Source organism: Falco naumanni, chromosome 4 (assembly GCF_017639655.2).
Source record: "Falco naumanni isolate bFalNau1 chromosome 4, bFalNau1.pat, whole genome shotgun sequence".
Lineage (NCBI taxonomy): Eukaryota > Metazoa > Chordata > Aves > Falconiformes > Falconidae > Falco > Falco naumanni.
The window spans coordinates 40,643,988-40,661,671 of NC_054057.1; the positions used below are offsets into that span (position 1 = coordinate 40,643,988).

Consider the following 17,684-nt stretch of genomic DNA (forward strand, 5'->3'; position numbering starts at 1 on the left):
TTCTTACATTTATTTATGGCTATAGTACACCCACTTCTATTTGCTTTACATTTCTTTACAGATGCCAAAAAGGACAAAGCACATGGTCACATGAGTATGTGGATGCTACTTACTCTGGTCCTCATCATTCTCTTAGGGGTGGGCTTCATGATTTATTTCTTATTCAAGATCAAAACCCCAAGGGAGTCTGAAAGAGAGGCGAGGCCATGCAGCACACTGGTAGAATACAGCCATGTCCTAACTGGAAGGGATGATGAAAATGATTCTACTAACAACCGAGAAAAAAATGAGCACAGTGTTGTCTAATTGGATAACATAGCCAAACTATATGTTTAAGCTTAAAAAAAACCCTATCTGGAACAAAGAAAAGCTTAGTAATTGTTACCTGCACTTAATAGACTCTATGAACTAGTATTAGCAATTATTCCTCTGGTAAGGATTAAGAGCTGTTGCTCTATGCTCTTCAAGAAGTACACTTAGGACTAAGACTCAGTACTGTAAAAATGGTTGATTAATCAAGCATTAAAAATAACACAATGAGGGGGAATTTAGATTTAAAAGTTATGTATTAATACCTTAGTGTTCTCTCTTTTTAGAGATTTGTGGCAGCATCACATACAGCCAAGTACAGACATACAGTGAGCACGCTCTTTGCAGGGCATTCAGCCCCAAAGCCAGCACTCTGAGAACGTATCTCACCATAATGTGCTGAAGTGTGCATACTGTTACTCAAGTAAAATGGTATTTGGAATAAGCAGAGATTTACATTAATTGTTTTTCCCTGTTGTTGTCCCTGTCTTGCACTCCTTACAGAATTATCTTCCTTGCCCCAGTATTATAACTGAAATCAAATACTTGTCCATCATTCATGGCTTCAACTTGGATTTTGCAAAGCAAGTAAATCTTTGCAAAGAGTCATATTCTATGACTTTGAATGTTTTGTATCAATTATGAATATGAGACTATATCAATAAAGGATCTATATACCACCTAATAATACTTCAGTGTTCAATTATTGTGTGGAAATGTTCTATGGTTTGGTGGTCTGAGTCATTTACCTTAAGAGAGTAGCTAACAGGAGGAAACACAGAAATATGAACGATACCTATGACTAAAAAGAAACATAAACAAATTATAAAATAAAGTGGATGCCAAATACCGATGGAGGAATCCATTCCTGTTTTTATTTAACTTGGCCGCTTATTTTAGGATGCCTTTTCTTACTGTCCTCCAATTCTCTGACAAATGATAAGCAGTGGGGCACACCACAGTGTCTTGGTAGTGAAATGCTTCAGGGATTTTCTGTGCTGTTTAAATTTTCTATGAATTCTATGCTGCCTATGACAGACCGAAAAAAAAGATCTCAAGGATCTCTGGGAGAAACAGACCCTTAGAAAGTATGTAAGAATTGTACAGGAGAGGTCATTGGGAAGGAGAGATTCACATGACATTGGATTGATTGATGGTTTGTAGGTACTGCAGTCAAACAAAACATATTGCAGAGGATAGGGAATGAAGGGCATTCTGTACTCAAACTATTTTTACTGACAGTCCCCTTGATCTTACACTTTTTTTTTCCCCTTCATGTTAAGTTACAACATATACCCATATTTATAATTTTGGAAATACTAACACTGAATTGGATTCAGTGCTGTTTGATGGCTAACGATGAAGGCAAGGCAAATGAAAAAAGTAAACATGAGGAGAAAAAACCCCACACCTGAAATAATAGCATTATTTATAATTTTGATGTTTTGATGGTTGATATTGGTAACACAGCTCTGAAGACCCTATACTGTGGAAATAGGTTTCTTGTCTCACATTAAGTAATGTTTTGCCCTTGCAGGACATGTTGTGAGATTCGTCTTCATAATAAAGCCATGAAAAATGAGAGAAAATTCTAAGGGAAATTTCTGCTGAATGTATTTCCTCCTTTTCCTTCAAAACAAATAAGGGATTTTTGCATCATAACTGAAGTTGATTTCCACTTAACAAAAGGTTGCAGCTCATTTGTAATGTTTGCGTATATTCCTCTGCTTGTCTCAATTACTCTTAATACAAAGAAAGAATTATTAAGTATTAAAATTAGTTTTTACTTTATGGATTAGATAATTTGGAAAGGAAGTTTTGTTGTCCAAATTACTGGTTAACAGAAATATTTGCTAATTTGTATTGGTTCCCATGAGATAAATTCACATGAAATAACAGCATAGTAGTTTTACCAGTTGATAAATCAAGAGAAGAGAAAAGCCAGTGCCCAGTTTGTCAAGTTACCAAGCAAAATTAAATTTTCCCATCTGGGTTAATTTTTCACAGTGAAATAGTTGACATGGCTTGGTTCATCAAATTAGATGAATATATCTTTTGTAGCAGTGAAGACCTAGCTGGTCCAGAAACTTGCATTATTTCTTTAACTAATTTTTTTTTGTTTGTTTAGTTTCCCAGGTATGTATGTATGAGATTTGAGGTACGTCCATTTAAAGCGCACTCCCTGCTTCTTTGTCTTTGAGAGTCAGGACATTACAATCCCAGAGCAGAACCAAGAAAGTTAAAAATAATTCAGCAGAATGATGTTGACTTTTCAAACTTTGTCACTTGCATCTGAATTAATGGAAACTTCACTTTCACATGCAAAGTTTGAATTTTGTCATTATTTATAGATTTCAAAATACCATGTGACAGGATATTTCCTTATTTAGAGCCCAGAGTTTTCTCTTTCAACTAAAACTCTCCAAAACTGAGAAGAAGCCAGCATCAACTGGTTCCTTAAGGACTTCTACTGCAGCAATTAATTTCATCTCATCTCTCTGTGAATAAGAAGAAAGAAATGAAATGCTTAACATTTTCTACAGTCTTAGTTCTCCTCTCTTTCATTCATACTGCTTTTCAGACATTCGGTGAGTCTTTGTTTTTTACCCCCTGCAAAAGTGGATGTGAAAGTGGGCATTTTTGTTGTCTTGCTTGTTTCTCAGTCTCTGTAATATTTTCACACTGTTTGACTACCCTGCATTTCATACTCATCCTAACTGGAATGGTCCACAGAAGTTAAAAAAGGATGTAGATACAGATACTGGTTCACGTTTAAAGAGAGGGGAAGAGCCAAGATGGGGTAAAGCTGGGAATCAGAAATCAGGAAAGAGTCATGTATGGGGATAAACATTCCCCTTTGGATGCAATTTAATTACTGGTTATGTCTGCACTGTGAAGTAGATGGACTTCACAGTGTGCTCCAAAGTTCTTGTCTGTATATGTGACTGAATTACAAAAATTGAGAAACAGAAAATAATTAAATTGGGCATTGTATGTGTAACTCCTAGCCTTAGGTTGTGTGGGATAAGATGGAGCTTGTGGATTGATGTCAGGTGTAATGCTGTGGCTGAGCAGATGCCAATGAAAAAAATACTAAAAAGATCAGAGTCAAGAACAGCCCTGGAATAACCACTATGGCTTTCAGGGTATGGGTGAGAAGCATAGTTAAGTCTCTGAATTTGACCAAGGGCAGATGATAGGTCCCTTTTGATGTAAGGATGGTGATATGGTTCAAGGACATTTTTCCTTTAACCTTCAATTCATTAGATTTGTGGAGTGGGGTACAAATCACAGTTTCTGAAAGCAGACACTGTGCTGTGTGAGCTGTGCCAGAATTAGCCTGGGCAAAAAAGGGGGTCTCCCCTCTGCTCTACGAGCTGGGACCCAAACCTGATAGCCCAAACACAAACCTCACAGTTTCCAGTGAGAACTAATATTAGACAAAAAAAATAGCATGAAGGACAATAGCTGAAACTTAGGGCACTACACTAAGTACTTCTTTAGTAATTTAATTAATTTTAATTTAATTAAGTAAGCATTTAATTAAATTAAAGATTTAATTAATCTTAAAACTTTCTGTCTAAATGGACTAGGAAAGAAGAAACTAGGTCTTAGCTTCAAATTTAGATTTGAAGAAGCGAAACTTCTGAGCTGGTCAAAGTAATACAGGACTTTCCTGGGAGAGCTCAAACTTTAAATACAGATATCCTAACAAGAACAATTCTTCCTGTCATAGCCTCCCAGAATTTCCCAGACACTTTCTGCTCTGTGCACTACTCAACATTGGCTGTGTCCTAACATCCTACCCTTGTCCTACAAATTTACTTTAGTTTTTGGAAGGGTATCTCCCTGTCCCTTACATGGTTATTCTCTCGGATACAGGGGTGATGCTACATCTCTGTTTCCAGGTAGGGATTTGAGACACAGAGAACTGAAGGGCAAAGCCTTGCCCTCTTGTCCCACAGGTCCTAGAATATTCCCTGTAGTCCAGATTTCACTCCCTCATGACCCAAAGCCAGTGGGAACTGTACGCTAGCTGACATTTTGAAAAGCAGGCAGCCGTGTTCACAGGCGGGTGCCCAGCACTGAACAACCTGCTTTACACAGCAGCAGTACAGCAGCAGAGCTGGGCAGCCCTTCCCGGTGGGCCTGCTTGGCTTGAGGGATTACTAGATCAGGCTGCCTGTGATCCTTTGGGAGTGTTAGCTAGCGCGTTCAGTGTTCATAGACTGTCTTTCCATAACAATGCGCAGCACACAGGCACACACCTGTAGTATCTTTACCTCTATATACCGCTTGGTGTTGGTTCTTGTGAGAATGTTTGTGATTCGATTGCATGACTGGTGCTGATTTCTTATGACAGACATACTAATGGGAGGGTACTAGAACAGGACAACGTAACAAGTCACAGTTCCACAGTTTTTCATCCAAAAAACCCACCCCAAACCATAACAGGACATGCCAATTACAGAAGGAGCAGCTAGACTCGCAGAAGCCTCACTCACTAACTTTATTAAGAACAAATGCAGCCCCATGGAGAAGTGTGTAACATGAGCTAAATATACACCGCATGAAGTGATGGCAAACTTCCAAATCTTCAGTAAAGTCTCTTCTGGAAATCTTGAAAGAAATGTGTATTTCAGGAGAAAATTCATGAGAATTCCATTATAGTGATGACACTTTTGAAGATGTCATAATGTATTTTATGTGCTTTTGTTCCTCTGTGTTGTATTTACACGTATTTAAGTGAGCCACACTTATTTTTCCTTCCCAGAAGGAAACAAAAGTCTTGAAAATGCTGCTTGATCTTTGCAAAAGTGACTCAGATTTACACTCTCCAGACATGAATCAGATCAGAATAGAATCAACAGCACATCCCTTTCCTCAAAGCTACACTCACCATGTGCTCAACCTAAACACATTAATTCTGATTTTGTTTTACAGACAACAAAATATTTTTAATATACAATGAGAATACTAAGCTCTGTTTAATTGCTCAGAGTTCTCATGCAGTCACAACAGCTGCTTGCAAGAAAAACGCCAAGTCACAAAAATTCAGGTGGGTGTCTGATCACCAGGTGATGAGCATGGCATTTGCACAATGTTTGGGAGTGGCCAACAAGCAAAACCAGGCTAAAATTTCTTTGTACCCATGCAACAAGAAAAATGAATTCCAGAAATGGGAGTGCAGAAATGCCACCTTGGCAATCCAAGGGGAAGATTTATTTCTTAGTGCTGGCAAGAGAAAAGAAGACAATGTCATGCTGAACACAGGATCAGCAACAATGAATAAATGGAAGATCTATGGAACCATGGATGATTTGTGTTCTCAAGGCCATGAAGGTAATGTTTAAAGGTTAATGCAGATGGTGTATTGAATCCACCTGTTTGCTATCACAGATAGAGTCCTTTGATTTCTGCTCCCCTTAGTCTAACGTCAACTGTTTCTCCTGAGGCAATGGCAGACTGGGGGATGATTAGTTCAATTATCAGGCCTGTGTTCAACCATCCTGGAGATGCACAGCTGCTTAGCTTCAGACAGAATGAAGTATGTGCAAAAAATACGTATTTTCTTTCTTTAACGGAGAATCTAGGATGTTTTTAATTGTTAGTTTTAATCAAAGCACTTTATTTAACTGTATATTAGTACTAGTGAAGTTGTAGTAGTATTGTTGGACGAAAGGCAAAAATTTGTAAGTTTAATACATCAATATTAAATGTAAGGAAATAATTCCATGCATACTACCAATCAGTGCTCTACAAGATTTCAGGTGCCAAAAATCCCAGAACATTTAACAATTAAATCAATGATTGATTTTTAATGAACGTTGGGAAGTTAAGCTACGTGATAAGCTAATGCTATTTTTAGAAAATTACATGTAAATATATGAGACAAAAATCACTACAAGACTTTCATAGTTGTCTACAGTATGAAACTGCTCTATTTCCAGCTGTTAGAGCTGGTGACATCATAAGCGAATGGTAAACTGCAAGACCTACTGTGAACTGCCTTGGGAGGCACTGCTGGTGACAGTAGGTGGCCAGTTACACTGGTGTAACGTTCGTAACATTTTCTCCACATAGTCTTACAGAGAGTACAGATATGTAGAGTATTCAGTCTCCCAGATCCCATACCTATATTATAATTTCTCTTTTGCCCCCTCAGATCTGTTCACACTGTTAGGAAATGCCAACGGAGCTCCGTGTGCCTTCCCCTTCCAGCTGAGTGGTAAATGGTACACCGGGTGCACGGCTGCCGGCAGGTCAGATGGCTTGCTCTGGTGTGCAACAACTCCTGACTTCGACACAGACCATTTGTACGGGTTCTGTCCAACTGGCAGTAAGTCCCAAATGTTGACATCGATGCTATAACACAACACTATTAGTTAAATATATCAATACTGAGATGCTGTAAATAACATGGAAAGGAAAACCCTTGTAATGATTTTATTTTACTCAAAAATGTTTCAGTCATGCCATAACATTCCTTACAGACCTTGTGGGTCTGAGCCGTATTTGCTCCAGAATTTCATTTTATAAGTACGCTTGCAGTTAAGTTCTGTCATAACATTTTGTTTAAGATGTTTATAACAAGCTGCAAAACTAAATCTCCTTTCACACAGACAATGACAGATTTTGGAGTACAGATCCTTTGACAGGAACCTACTACCAGATAAACTACCAGTCAGCTCTCACGTGGCACCAAGCAAGGAAGAGCTGCCAGCAGCAGAAGGCAGAATTATTAAGTGTCCCAGAGATACATGAACAAATATATCTAAGAGGTGAGTTAATACGAAAGACTCTGTGAAAACGGTGTCAAAGAGGGGGTTTTGACTGGTTACAAATGTTTCAGTGCTTTAATCACGGTACAACGAATATCTGCTGTGAAAATGCTGTATGTACTGCTAGAGAAACAGCACAATTACTGTAAAGTAAGCTTTTCATAGGTGGAACTTTTGTAAGTTGCAGAATTGCTATTTGAAATTATTTCTATCATTATTATTATTATTTCAAAAAGTATTAAGAATTACCAGCTAAGTAAGTAAAAGTTGGCTCAAGCGCAGAAAGCACCAGAAAGGTGCCAGGAAGGGACCTTACCCTAACATCATTATAGGAGGCAGTCATTCTATGCCTTTTCTGTTAAGAAATCAGTATTCATGTATGGCTAATGAAAGAGATTTTTGGAAATACCATAAAAATGTTATACTACTAAACACTATTAAAAATCTAAAGGCTTTCTGGAATTACGCATAGGCTCTGTGGAATGAAAGCCCTGTATCAACTGCATCACAATCAGGCAAACTTGTAACGTAAGTATTAACTATAGCAATTCAGTGTTTCTGTTTTCAAAGCTTATTGCTTACATATAACTGTAGAATAGAATTAAATTTGAATAAACTAATAGGCAAAATAGTCTTTTGCCATTCTCTACCCTTTCTCTACACAATAAACTGAGTCTATTACCAGTAACCATGGATTCTGTACTGAACTCAGAAATCACAAAGCAGGCATTTATTATATTCCTCCAAACTCTGAAAATGCAGAGCATTTCCCAACAAATCTCATTAAAATTCAACCCTTTTGGTTTCCTAGAGTTGATTGAAAACAAGAGATCCTCTCTCTGGATTGGGCTCAACAGTCTGAAACTTAACAGCGGCTGGCAGTGGAGCGGTGGCATTCCCTTCAGATACTTTAACTGGGCACCAGGTAGTAATTGTTTTTTTAACAGTTTTTGGAATTAATATTTCCCATCAGTATGATGAATTCATGTCAATTACAGTCCTGTACTACTCCCCACGAACATGAGGAAATGGAGTTCACAGGCTTATGAGATATGTGAGGTTAAAAAGCTGAGAATGATGCTTTTCTTCACTGGATATATTACAAGGAGTTTCAAGCAGAAGAGCTTGTCCTCTTCTGCTTAAAACTCATGTCCTCCCAGAAGCTGATAAAGTGAGAAGCACTAGTTGAGCTGTAGCATACTAGGAATGCCTTCAAGTCAGTTAAAAGCTCTGTGTCTCCTCAGTTCTCAAAAGGGTTATCAGACCCGGCATCCTGCATGGACTGAGACATCAGTGAGCATCAGGCTTGCAAAGCCTTCCCTTTGCTTTTTATGCTTTTCCTCATCTCTCCTCTTTAACATTCAAGAGAGACTAAATACAGTTGACAGTATTGGCAATTTATCTTTGAAAGTCGCTTAATGATTGCCATGGCAATAGCTGGTTGCAGCAAATGCTGAATGTTTGCTTGCTGAGTAAATGCACATATATTCCATCTTTTGGCCTTCCCCAAGTATTTGGGGAATCTTTGGCACTCCCAACCTGGTTTTATCTGGCAGAGGATGAAGAGAAAGCCCAGAGCTGCTGAGTCTGGTAGAGGATTTTCTACCTTCTGCTGAGCTGGTTAAATTCCTTAAGCCTTGCAATGAAGCAGAGCAGCCAGAACAGCTGGCTTTCAGGTCAAGCAGCCCACACCCTTGGAGTTCCCGTATCTCCACATGACGGCTATTATGACGACTTAATCTACACATTTCCAATTCACTGAAAAATTATTATAAATTGTATCTTTTCTTTTTTTTTTTTTTTTCTTTTTTGTGTGGGGGGAGGGGGGCCGGGGGTGCGGCGTGCAGGGAAGGGGAAGTCAGCCAGCACACTGTGGAGCTCTCTGAGAAGAAGAAAACATCACCTGTTCCCCAAGGATAGCGGTCCTGAAGAACCTGCTGGAAGGCTGGTTGCAGAGGCAGGCAGAGGAGAGACACAGAGCAAGTGTGAGGGCATGTGCGGAGGCTCCACTTGCAGCAAGGAGCAAATCTGCAGCCAAGCTGCTGAATGGACATGCAGAAAGGACCTTAACAAAGGGCCTGAGCGGAACTTTTTTATTCCAGCACAGCACTGAAAGCTGCTGGACCAGAACCTGACATAGAAAGACTCACCTGCAAGGGCACTGTAGAAATGAGGAAATTTGTTTCCACGTGTGATTTGATATGCCTCATCCAGAAGAGATGCCTTTTATTTTAGGGATTCCATATTATTATTTTTGTGCTTTGCTAAACACAGCTTTAGAAACTAGAAGCCATTTAACATGCTCCCGTAACAGGAAGCCTACCCTTTCAGGCTTTGCCCAGTCTAGGTTCCCACCACACTCTGCTCAACTATGTGTCCCACAGATTGGTGGCTTTTGCTTTTGTCTCGTATTTTTAACAAATAATATCCATACAGTGATGTTGATTTAGCCCTACAATGAAGAGCTAGAGCTCCAGTTTTCAGTTTTCTTTTTATTGTTAGCAGCTGATAGTTCTTACTCTGAAGAACACTCTTCATTCTTCACGTCTGTAGAATTCCTTGTCTGAATATAAACTATGTTAAGATGCTACCTGTGTTCCTGTCCAGAAACCTTACCTCCCAAACTGTGTCCTCTGATTTTATGAATGTAACTGATTGTTTTAAGCTCATTACTTAGCCCTACTAACATAACTTGGTCCTGACAACAAATTGTGTCTAAAACTAGATGTTTCATGAGCTGTGAAACTACAAACTCTGATTTCCTACAGTCTGTATATGGCGTTGCAACTGTAGCAGCACCAGGCACCCCTTCAATGTTTGAACTTTCCAGTCCAGCACCTACTCACAGGGCAACATTCTGCAGCTGGTTGTGAGCTACATATTCTTTAATGAATATATAGGTGACCCCTATGCACAGGATGATTAAACAGGTGGAGGGGCAAGGAAAGGTGCTGCAGCCTTTGCATCAGTGCAGGCTCAGAGTTTAATTTGTCTTCTGTCCAACCCAATGATTTTCACAAAACTTAAAGGAATGGCTAATTTCTGACACTGCTATCCTGCAATCAAATATGGGGGAAAGTGTGAATTATGCAACAAGCATCTAAAGAAATGTTTTGATGGGTACTTCTAAATTACATTTCCTTATCTCTGGTACAAAAATAAATGTAGCAATGAAGTCATGAGTCCGTAATTGACACATGAAAAGGCTGGAAGTAAATTGTTCTTTTAGCTGCTGACATAAAAAATGTTATACATAATTTGGTTTTTTATTCTATGAAGGAAGCCCTGAGCCTGAGCCTGGGAAACTTTGTGCAGTACTAAATCCCAGAAGAGATTCTAAATGGGAAAACCAGCCATGTGAGCTGAAATTTGGCTATATCTGTAAAAAGGAAAACTCCACATTGGATCCTTTCATTCTTCCATCAGGTATGCCAAGCAAATAAAAACCCTTTGATAAAGACAGGATTTGTGTCACTAAAATGAAACTTCATGGCTATTTAAAATAAAAGAAAAAGCATTATCATTTGTTCTTCTGCTTTAATGAGTGGCACAGAACAAAGCATACTGTCATTTCTTTAAGCAATGTAATACATGTACATACTGGAAATGTTCCTGGAACCCAGTAACCACACAAGCAGTTTTTATTTCATGTCATTATTCACAATTCCAGAGGCACTGGTCTAAGCCACACACTATCACAAAACTATCATGGACTGCATGGATGTGAAAATAAAGTTAGAGATGACTCACCCTTCCTGCAGGGCATACTAATGAAAACACCGAGGCTTATCACAGAAGGCTCAGAAAGACGGCACCAATAGGCGTAAACCACCTTCTCAGTGGGATGGCCTGTAGCATAGAAAGATGGCAAAAAAAGAGCAAGTTCCTTCAGACTACTTTTCTACTACACTTTCTGATTTATTTAATGACACTTAGTATGGAAGGCCACACGTGCAATGAATTACTTGTGCTACAGTAAGAATGCCTTTATGAAATATACACAAACATAATTGGATGGGGTATATTGTATGAAAACACTGATCATGGAATTCCAAAATATTCCTCTCTCCAAAAGTGAGCATTTCACACTACTGGAGCCCAATAACTACCGTCTCCATTATTTTCCTGTTTTGTGTAAACGCAGTAAGTTTTCTGTAGAAGTACAGTGTGCAACAGCAAACAGACTAAAGTATTTTGTATGTATGAGGAATTAATAGAAGTACTGCTTGTTTATAATCACTCCATTTTCATTCTAATCAGTTAATTAACTGATTTCAAATGTAATTGCAGTTATTCAAGTTTAAAAATGTGAAACATCTATTGATTTTTAGGGGATGCAGAACCTGTTAAATGCCCAGAAGGATGGTTGCCCTATGGAGAGCACTGTTTCATGATTCATAGAGACCCCAGAGTATGGGGAGAAGCCCTAACTTCCTGCAATGAGAGCAGTGGCAATCTAGCTAGTATCCACAACCCTGAGGAGCACGGCTTCATACTGTCTCAGCTTGGCTACAGTGAGTATTTCTACAGGGCAGTATTTGGTACAAACAGAGAATTATATCATTAGAAATCTTAGGAGGGTTTAAAAAATAATAATCTTGTTTGAAATGAATATTTATAGGGAAGCCCACAGATACGTAGATTAAAAAAACCAACCACCAGAAAAACCACAAAAAGAATTATCAGTGCTTTCTTAGTTTTCTTTTTCTTTCTTCTCATTTTGATTTTCATTTGTTTTTCACTGCATAAAGGAAATAACAGCTCTGGGTTTTGCAGTATTTGGGCTGATTACCTGCCTCAGACACCTTGTAGCTGTAGATACAGTAATGGACTTTTACTGATAAAGCTGAGGAATCTCATTTCCTGCTGGTATCTCATTTTTTGACTTCTTGAAAAAAAAGAATGTGAATTAGACCTTAAAATAAACTCCACTGTCATTTAATCTAGAGGAGTTTGTATTGTAACATGACAATTTCAGCTCATTCTCATAAGTTATATCTTGCCCCTATGGAGTGTTTCAACTTGGGTACTAACACAGGTAAATTTCTGTTCTTAGAAGCTGTGGATGAGCTGTGGATTGGTCTGAATGACCTCAACATTCAAATGTACTTTGAGTGGAGTGATGGGACTCCTGTGACATATACCAAATGGTTGCCTGGAGAACCAACTCACGCAATCAATGGGCCAGAGGACTGCGTCATTATGGCAGGAGAGGTAGAATCATTCTATGTTTGTGTAGCACTATACTATTTGATTTTTGGTTCTATTTCTAGGGTCTTATTGAATACAACTTAGAAACAAACCAGGGAATGGTATCTTTATCCACTCAAAAAGATGGTTGTTCTAAATTAAATTTAAAATTAAATTAGAGATAACTAGGTAAATGTTCATGTCTGATTGTGAGTTGCATTATATGCCAAGAAATCTTACTAGTCTGCCTGTGACACATAATTAGCTTAGCATAACTTCACAATTAAGCACAAATACGTGGAATTCATTAAAAAGTACAGATCTTTATTCTCCCGTTGAAACAATATTTTTTAAAAAAACCAGTAACATTCCTAAAGGGAACAGGTTCTGCCTCACTATTTTCCACCTCTTCCCAAACTGCATCTAGGATGGATATTGGGCAGACAGTGTCTGTGACAGAAAATTAGGTTACATCTGCAGAAGAGACCCACTACAAGGGGTTTCTGGGATGGCAAAGACTGATCCTGCCTGCCTGAAGGTAAGAAAAAAGTGTAACAAAGAACCTGGTTAGCAAAAATCTATTGTTTTCACAAGCTCCACTTGACATTGCAACTACCTTCCCACCACCCCGGCCACTAAGAAATGTGATTGTACATCAAATTCAGGGTGATCATTTTCACTACATTCCCTTATTTAAAATAAAGTTATTTTGAAATCTTTTTAGCCAATATGAGTCAGGCCCATTATCTCTCAGAATCGTCTGTGAAAGAGGTTAAAGTTATTACTGCAGTTTTCTGCATATTTGTTATATTGTTCTACAATCATCTGTGGTTATCTAAGACACAGTAAAGATGGGGAACCATTTCTGGACTATGTGACATGATGCCAGATGATGATATATTTCACTATTGAAGCCAAATCAAAACAATCAAATTGCTTTTATGAGTGAACTTGTTTTGAACAAGTCGTTGTATCCTACTGCTTTTTTTCTTCTCCTTGCCACTTCTTTTACTTTCTTAATTACTACTGCTCTACACTTAGTAACATTTCCGACAACCTCATATGGGGAACAGAGCAGAGACTCATTGTGCTAGATGGATCTAGTCAGCAGCCAAATACTGAACACAGATTTTATTTACCTTTCTTGGGTTCAGCAAGCAAATCAATCTTGAGCTGCTACAGAAGGGAAAAGTGATTTGGAATTGAGCTGTAATTTTGAGGATTTTGCTTTCTAATAGTTCTATGCTAACTCTTCAGTCAGACTTTTTTAGGTGAGCTCATGAGTTCAATCAATTAGTTAGTCTAGTTACTGTTCTTTTAGCCTAGAAACATCAGGAAACTTGAATCATCATCTCACTATAACACAGACTACTCTCTTCAGTTCTGAGCAAGGAAGTACTGTATTCACCTGCTTCTGAATACACTCTCCATTCTGTATGCCTCTGAATTTTTATCAGTTAACATTTATCAGTTACTAATTTTCAAAAAAGGGGGACTCATATGCATTAAATCTCTTCTTTCTAGATGTTTACTAATCTTAATTTCCACGAGTCCACTGGAATTCAAACGAATACACATTATTGCATTTGATTATATTAAAAATATGTTGATTTAGGAATATACATTGAAGTTCAAGCACTATACCATATGCTCTTTTTACTGCAAGTATTTTTCACATGTTCTTGACAGGGCTGGGAAAGACACAGTTTTTACTGCTACCTGGTAGGACATACTTCCGTAACATTTTCAGAAGCAAAGAAAATCTGTGAAAGGAGCGGTGGTTATTTAACAAGTATAAGAGACAGGTATGAAAAGAGTTTTAAAACTGTATAACTAATACAATAATATTGGAATTTTATAGAAAAGTTGAGAACTTTTTGGAAAAAAATGTGAAATCAGAAAAAAAAATGCTTTTTCTGGAGGAAAAAACGTAATTAATAAATACAGTATATCTTTTCTAACTAAATATATTTTACACATTCATGTTTTCCAGTACTTTACTCTGAAGGAACAGACCTGTTCTGTAAGAAGCAGTTTTTCAGTATAGCACAGCTTCACCTGCTATTGAATCTAGTCCATCTGGTACGGAGTTCAGCAGTATATGTCCATGTGAAAGGAAACCTAATGGAGACTCCATTCATTCTAGTCTTGTGCAATTTAGGATGGTGAGAAACAGCAGACTAAGGGAAAGCTAGGCTTAATACCCATCTGACTCCTGTCATTCCAGATACGAGCAAGCCTACCTGACCAGCCTTGTTGGTCTGAGCTCTGAGAAGTATTTTTGGATTGGTCTTTCAGACACAGAAGAGCAAGGAATGTTCAAGTGGGTGACTGGTGAAGGTGTTCTGTACACAAACTGGAACGCGGCAATGCCTGGTACTCTGCCACTGGAGTAAATTTACGCTAATAAGGAACTTTATGTGTTATAATTCTAAAATGTTTGCCAACTTTGTTAAAACACATCCATGATGGCACATATGAACATCCTGCCTTTGAAACACTGGTGTCTTTGATACACTGATGAGGCCACACCTCAAATACTGTGTTCAGTTTTGGGTCTCTCACAACAAGGCAGACACTGAGGTGCTGGAGCGTGTCCAGAGAAGGGGAACAGAGCTGGTGAAGGTCTGGAGAACAAATCTTAATGAAAGTGGCTGAGGGATCTGGGGTTGTTTAGCCTGGAGGAGGCTCAAGGGGCATCTTACTGCTCTCTACAGCTGCCTGAGAGGAGGATGTAGTGAGGTGGGGGTCGGTCTCTTCTCCCAAGTAACAAGTGACAGGACAAGAGGAAACAGCATCAAGTTGCATGAGGGGAGGCTTGGATTGGATATTAGGAAAAATTTCTTCACTGAAGGGTTATCAAGCATTGCAACGGGCTGCCTGGGGAAGTGATTGCGTCACTGTCCCTGAAGGTATTTAAAATATGTGTAGATGTGGCACTTAGGGGACATGGTTTAGTGGTGGATTTGGCAGTATTAGGTTAACAGTTGGACTTGATCTTAAACATCTTTTCCAACCCAAATGATTGTATAATTCCATGATTTTCTATGATGCTATGAAAAATATTTCTTTTCTGGCTCCTCATCTGCTTACAAGGGCAAAATCAAGCTCAGCAGAAAGGGTGAAATCCCCTTCAGCTTGGATGATAGGCTGCCAGATCCTTGCAGCGAGTAGCATAGGAAAGAGGCAGGCAAGGTGTTGTGTATGTACCTGTAAAGCTTTTCAAAGGGGAGGGAAGATGATGAAGGACTCCACTTGCTCATTTCCTCTTTTTACAAAGCTCCTCCTTTGAGCAGACCCTACACTTAGTATTTCAGTCTTCTGTAAATTAATCACATGAGCTGTAAAAATGTCAAGGGAACCACTTTACAAAACATTTCAATTTTCTTTTATATCTCACAAAGGGAATGAAGCTGGTTGTGTTGCCCTAAGGACTGGAAATGCAGCTGGACTCTGGGATGTTCAGAAATGTGAAGTAAAGGCAAAATTTATCTGCAAAAAACTAGCTGAAAAAATCACTCTTCCTCTTGCTCCTGAAACTGTTTCTGAGTCTAAATGTCCCTGGGGTTGGGATACAAGCAATAGTACGAATTCATGCTTCAGAGTAAGTACTATTTTCCCCAATAATCCTACTCATGAGACAGAAGATAACCAAATAGGGCATCAAAACCTCAGAGAACGGCACGTTATTGCACAAATGTAGTAAGCTTTTACACAACTATTCATAGAAACCACTGCAGTTATCACTATCAGTGATAGGTAAATTTATCTAATTAGCATACTCCAATCCATATTATGTATTACAATTGTAATGGAATGTTTTCCTATTTTGCTTATACCGGGTAGTCAGCAGATTTACTTTTAACATGCTGTAAACATATTGTTCTACCTGTATCTATAGGTTTTTGTGAGAGAAAACCAAAAGAAAACATGGTTTGAAGCCCGAGATTTCTGCAGAGAAATAGGAGGAGACTTGGCTGCAATTAGAAGTGGAAAAGAGCAAACAGTGATAGAAAACATAGTAGTGTAAGTAACAAAATATCTAATAACTGATATTTTTTCTCTTTTAGATATGAAATTACGTAGGAATAAATTATAATATTCTTGAGTTGCTCCTGTGATAATTGGTTGAAAATCTATATCTCTTTATCATTATAGTCCTAAGAAAAAGAACTGAGAAAATATTTAATACACGTACTATTTTCAAAGACATTTCTGGAGTTCCTAAAATTTGTCATCATCTGCAAATAGTTTAAATTAAAAAAACCCAACCCAACAACCAAACTGGTTGAATGCTTCTCCTTCAGACCAATTTCTAAGTTTGTTCACTGAACCATTTTAAAACTAAATTGTGACTTCCAACAAACCTGAACATTTTCTGTTCTCAAAGAACACTATAATCACAGCATCAATGAAGAAAAAACATACTGTGTTTTCAATACAATAATTTGCAAAGTAGAAAATTTTAAGGTGTGAACTTCACTCCCTTGCTAATGGGAGCTTGCTGACCAAGAGTATTTTGTTGTTTTTGAAATTTCTGCTCTACTTGAAGTCTTTAAATGAAGTGTGAGAGTTATTGCCCTATGTAACTTGCAAAATTTATCAGAGCTAACCACATAACGTCCTTTTCTTCCATGATACATTTTTTCACTGTAGAAAAAAATCCCCATCATCTCAGCCTTTCTGGATAGGTTTGCAGTGTTTGGATCCTGATGGTGGGTTTTCCTGGAGTGATGGATCACCAGTGAGTATTTGACCTTGCCAGTTTTCTTCTGATCTGACTTTTTTGCTGCTGGAGTTGTTTCCACAGCCACATAGTAGAAGAAAAGTAATGAGTGGTTTGAAACTTCTTTGTACTTCTCTTTCCTTTCAGAGTATAACTTTTTTTTCCCCTGTACGATAAGAATAAAAACTAAAGCTCTGTTTCTTCTGTAGGTGAATTATAAGAAAAATCATTATTTTCAGAATACTGAGTTTGAATATTGTGGAGCAATCAGTGACGAGCCTTCCATGTCATGGGTTATGGTGCACTGTGAATACAGTCATAACTGGATTTGTCAAATAAAGAAAGGTAGGTTACTTCTTCCTCTGAAGTCACATTAGGAAGACATTTAAGCTGAATCCCATTCTATCAAAATAGAAACTTCCACAAGTTACATGTTGCTAGAAACTTTGGTTGATTTCACAGGAATTTTGCATAAGGAAACATAGATCAAGACATTTAAAATACTTTCAGAATATGTTTCAACTGATAATGATAAATGTTCTTTTTGTTTCATTGAAAAAAATATTATAAGCATTACTGAAAATATACTTATTTATGTAATTATAGAATCAGAAAATGGGGTGAGAGCAATCTCAGGATTGCCTGGTAAAATCCACTGCTCTGCACAAATTTCTGTC

General features: G+C 38.1%; 2 protein-coding genes across 3 annotated transcripts in view; both read left to right on the top strand.

The window, feature by feature from the left end:
• The window catches only part of LOC121086926 (macrophage mannose receptor 1-like), a 33,977-nt gene extending 32,983 nt beyond the window's left edge, over positions 1 to 994 (top strand). For both annotated transcript variants that reach the window (XM_040591381.1, XM_040591382.1), the window contains exon 29: positions 62 to 994. In XM_040591381.1, coding sequence (XP_040447315.1) covers positions 62 to 306 — 245 coding nt within the window. In that variant the 3' untranslated portion in view covers positions 307 to 994. The remainder of the gene's footprint in view (positions 1 to 61) is intronic.
• Positions 995 to 2,749: 1,755 nt separating this feature from the next.
• Positions 2,750 to 17,684, top strand: part of LOC121086924 (macrophage mannose receptor 1-like) — a 32,587-nt gene continuing 17,652 nt past the window's right edge. The window contains exons 1-15 of the mRNA XM_040591379.1: positions 2,750 to 2,897; positions 5,254 to 5,652; positions 6,476 to 6,649; positions 6,933 to 7,091; positions 7,903 to 8,016; positions 10,371 to 10,517; positions 11,423 to 11,605; positions 12,148 to 12,305; positions 12,709 to 12,819; positions 13,971 to 14,086; positions 14,509 to 14,657; positions 15,686 to 15,885; positions 16,183 to 16,307; positions 16,938 to 17,025; positions 17,217 to 17,352. Of these exons, the coding sequence (XP_040447313.1) occupies positions 2,828 to 2,897; positions 5,254 to 5,652; positions 6,476 to 6,649; positions 6,933 to 7,091; positions 7,903 to 8,016; positions 10,371 to 10,517; positions 11,423 to 11,605; positions 12,148 to 12,305; positions 12,709 to 12,819; positions 13,971 to 14,086; positions 14,509 to 14,657; positions 15,686 to 15,885; positions 16,183 to 16,307; positions 16,938 to 17,025; positions 17,217 to 17,352 (2,329 nt within the window). The 5' untranslated portion in view covers positions 2,750 to 2,827. The remainder of the gene's footprint in view (positions 2,898 to 5,253; positions 5,653 to 6,475; positions 6,650 to 6,932; positions 7,092 to 7,902; positions 8,017 to 10,370; positions 10,518 to 11,422; positions 11,606 to 12,147; positions 12,306 to 12,708; positions 12,820 to 13,970; positions 14,087 to 14,508; positions 14,658 to 15,685; positions 15,886 to 16,182; positions 16,308 to 16,937; positions 17,026 to 17,216; positions 17,353 to 17,684) is intronic.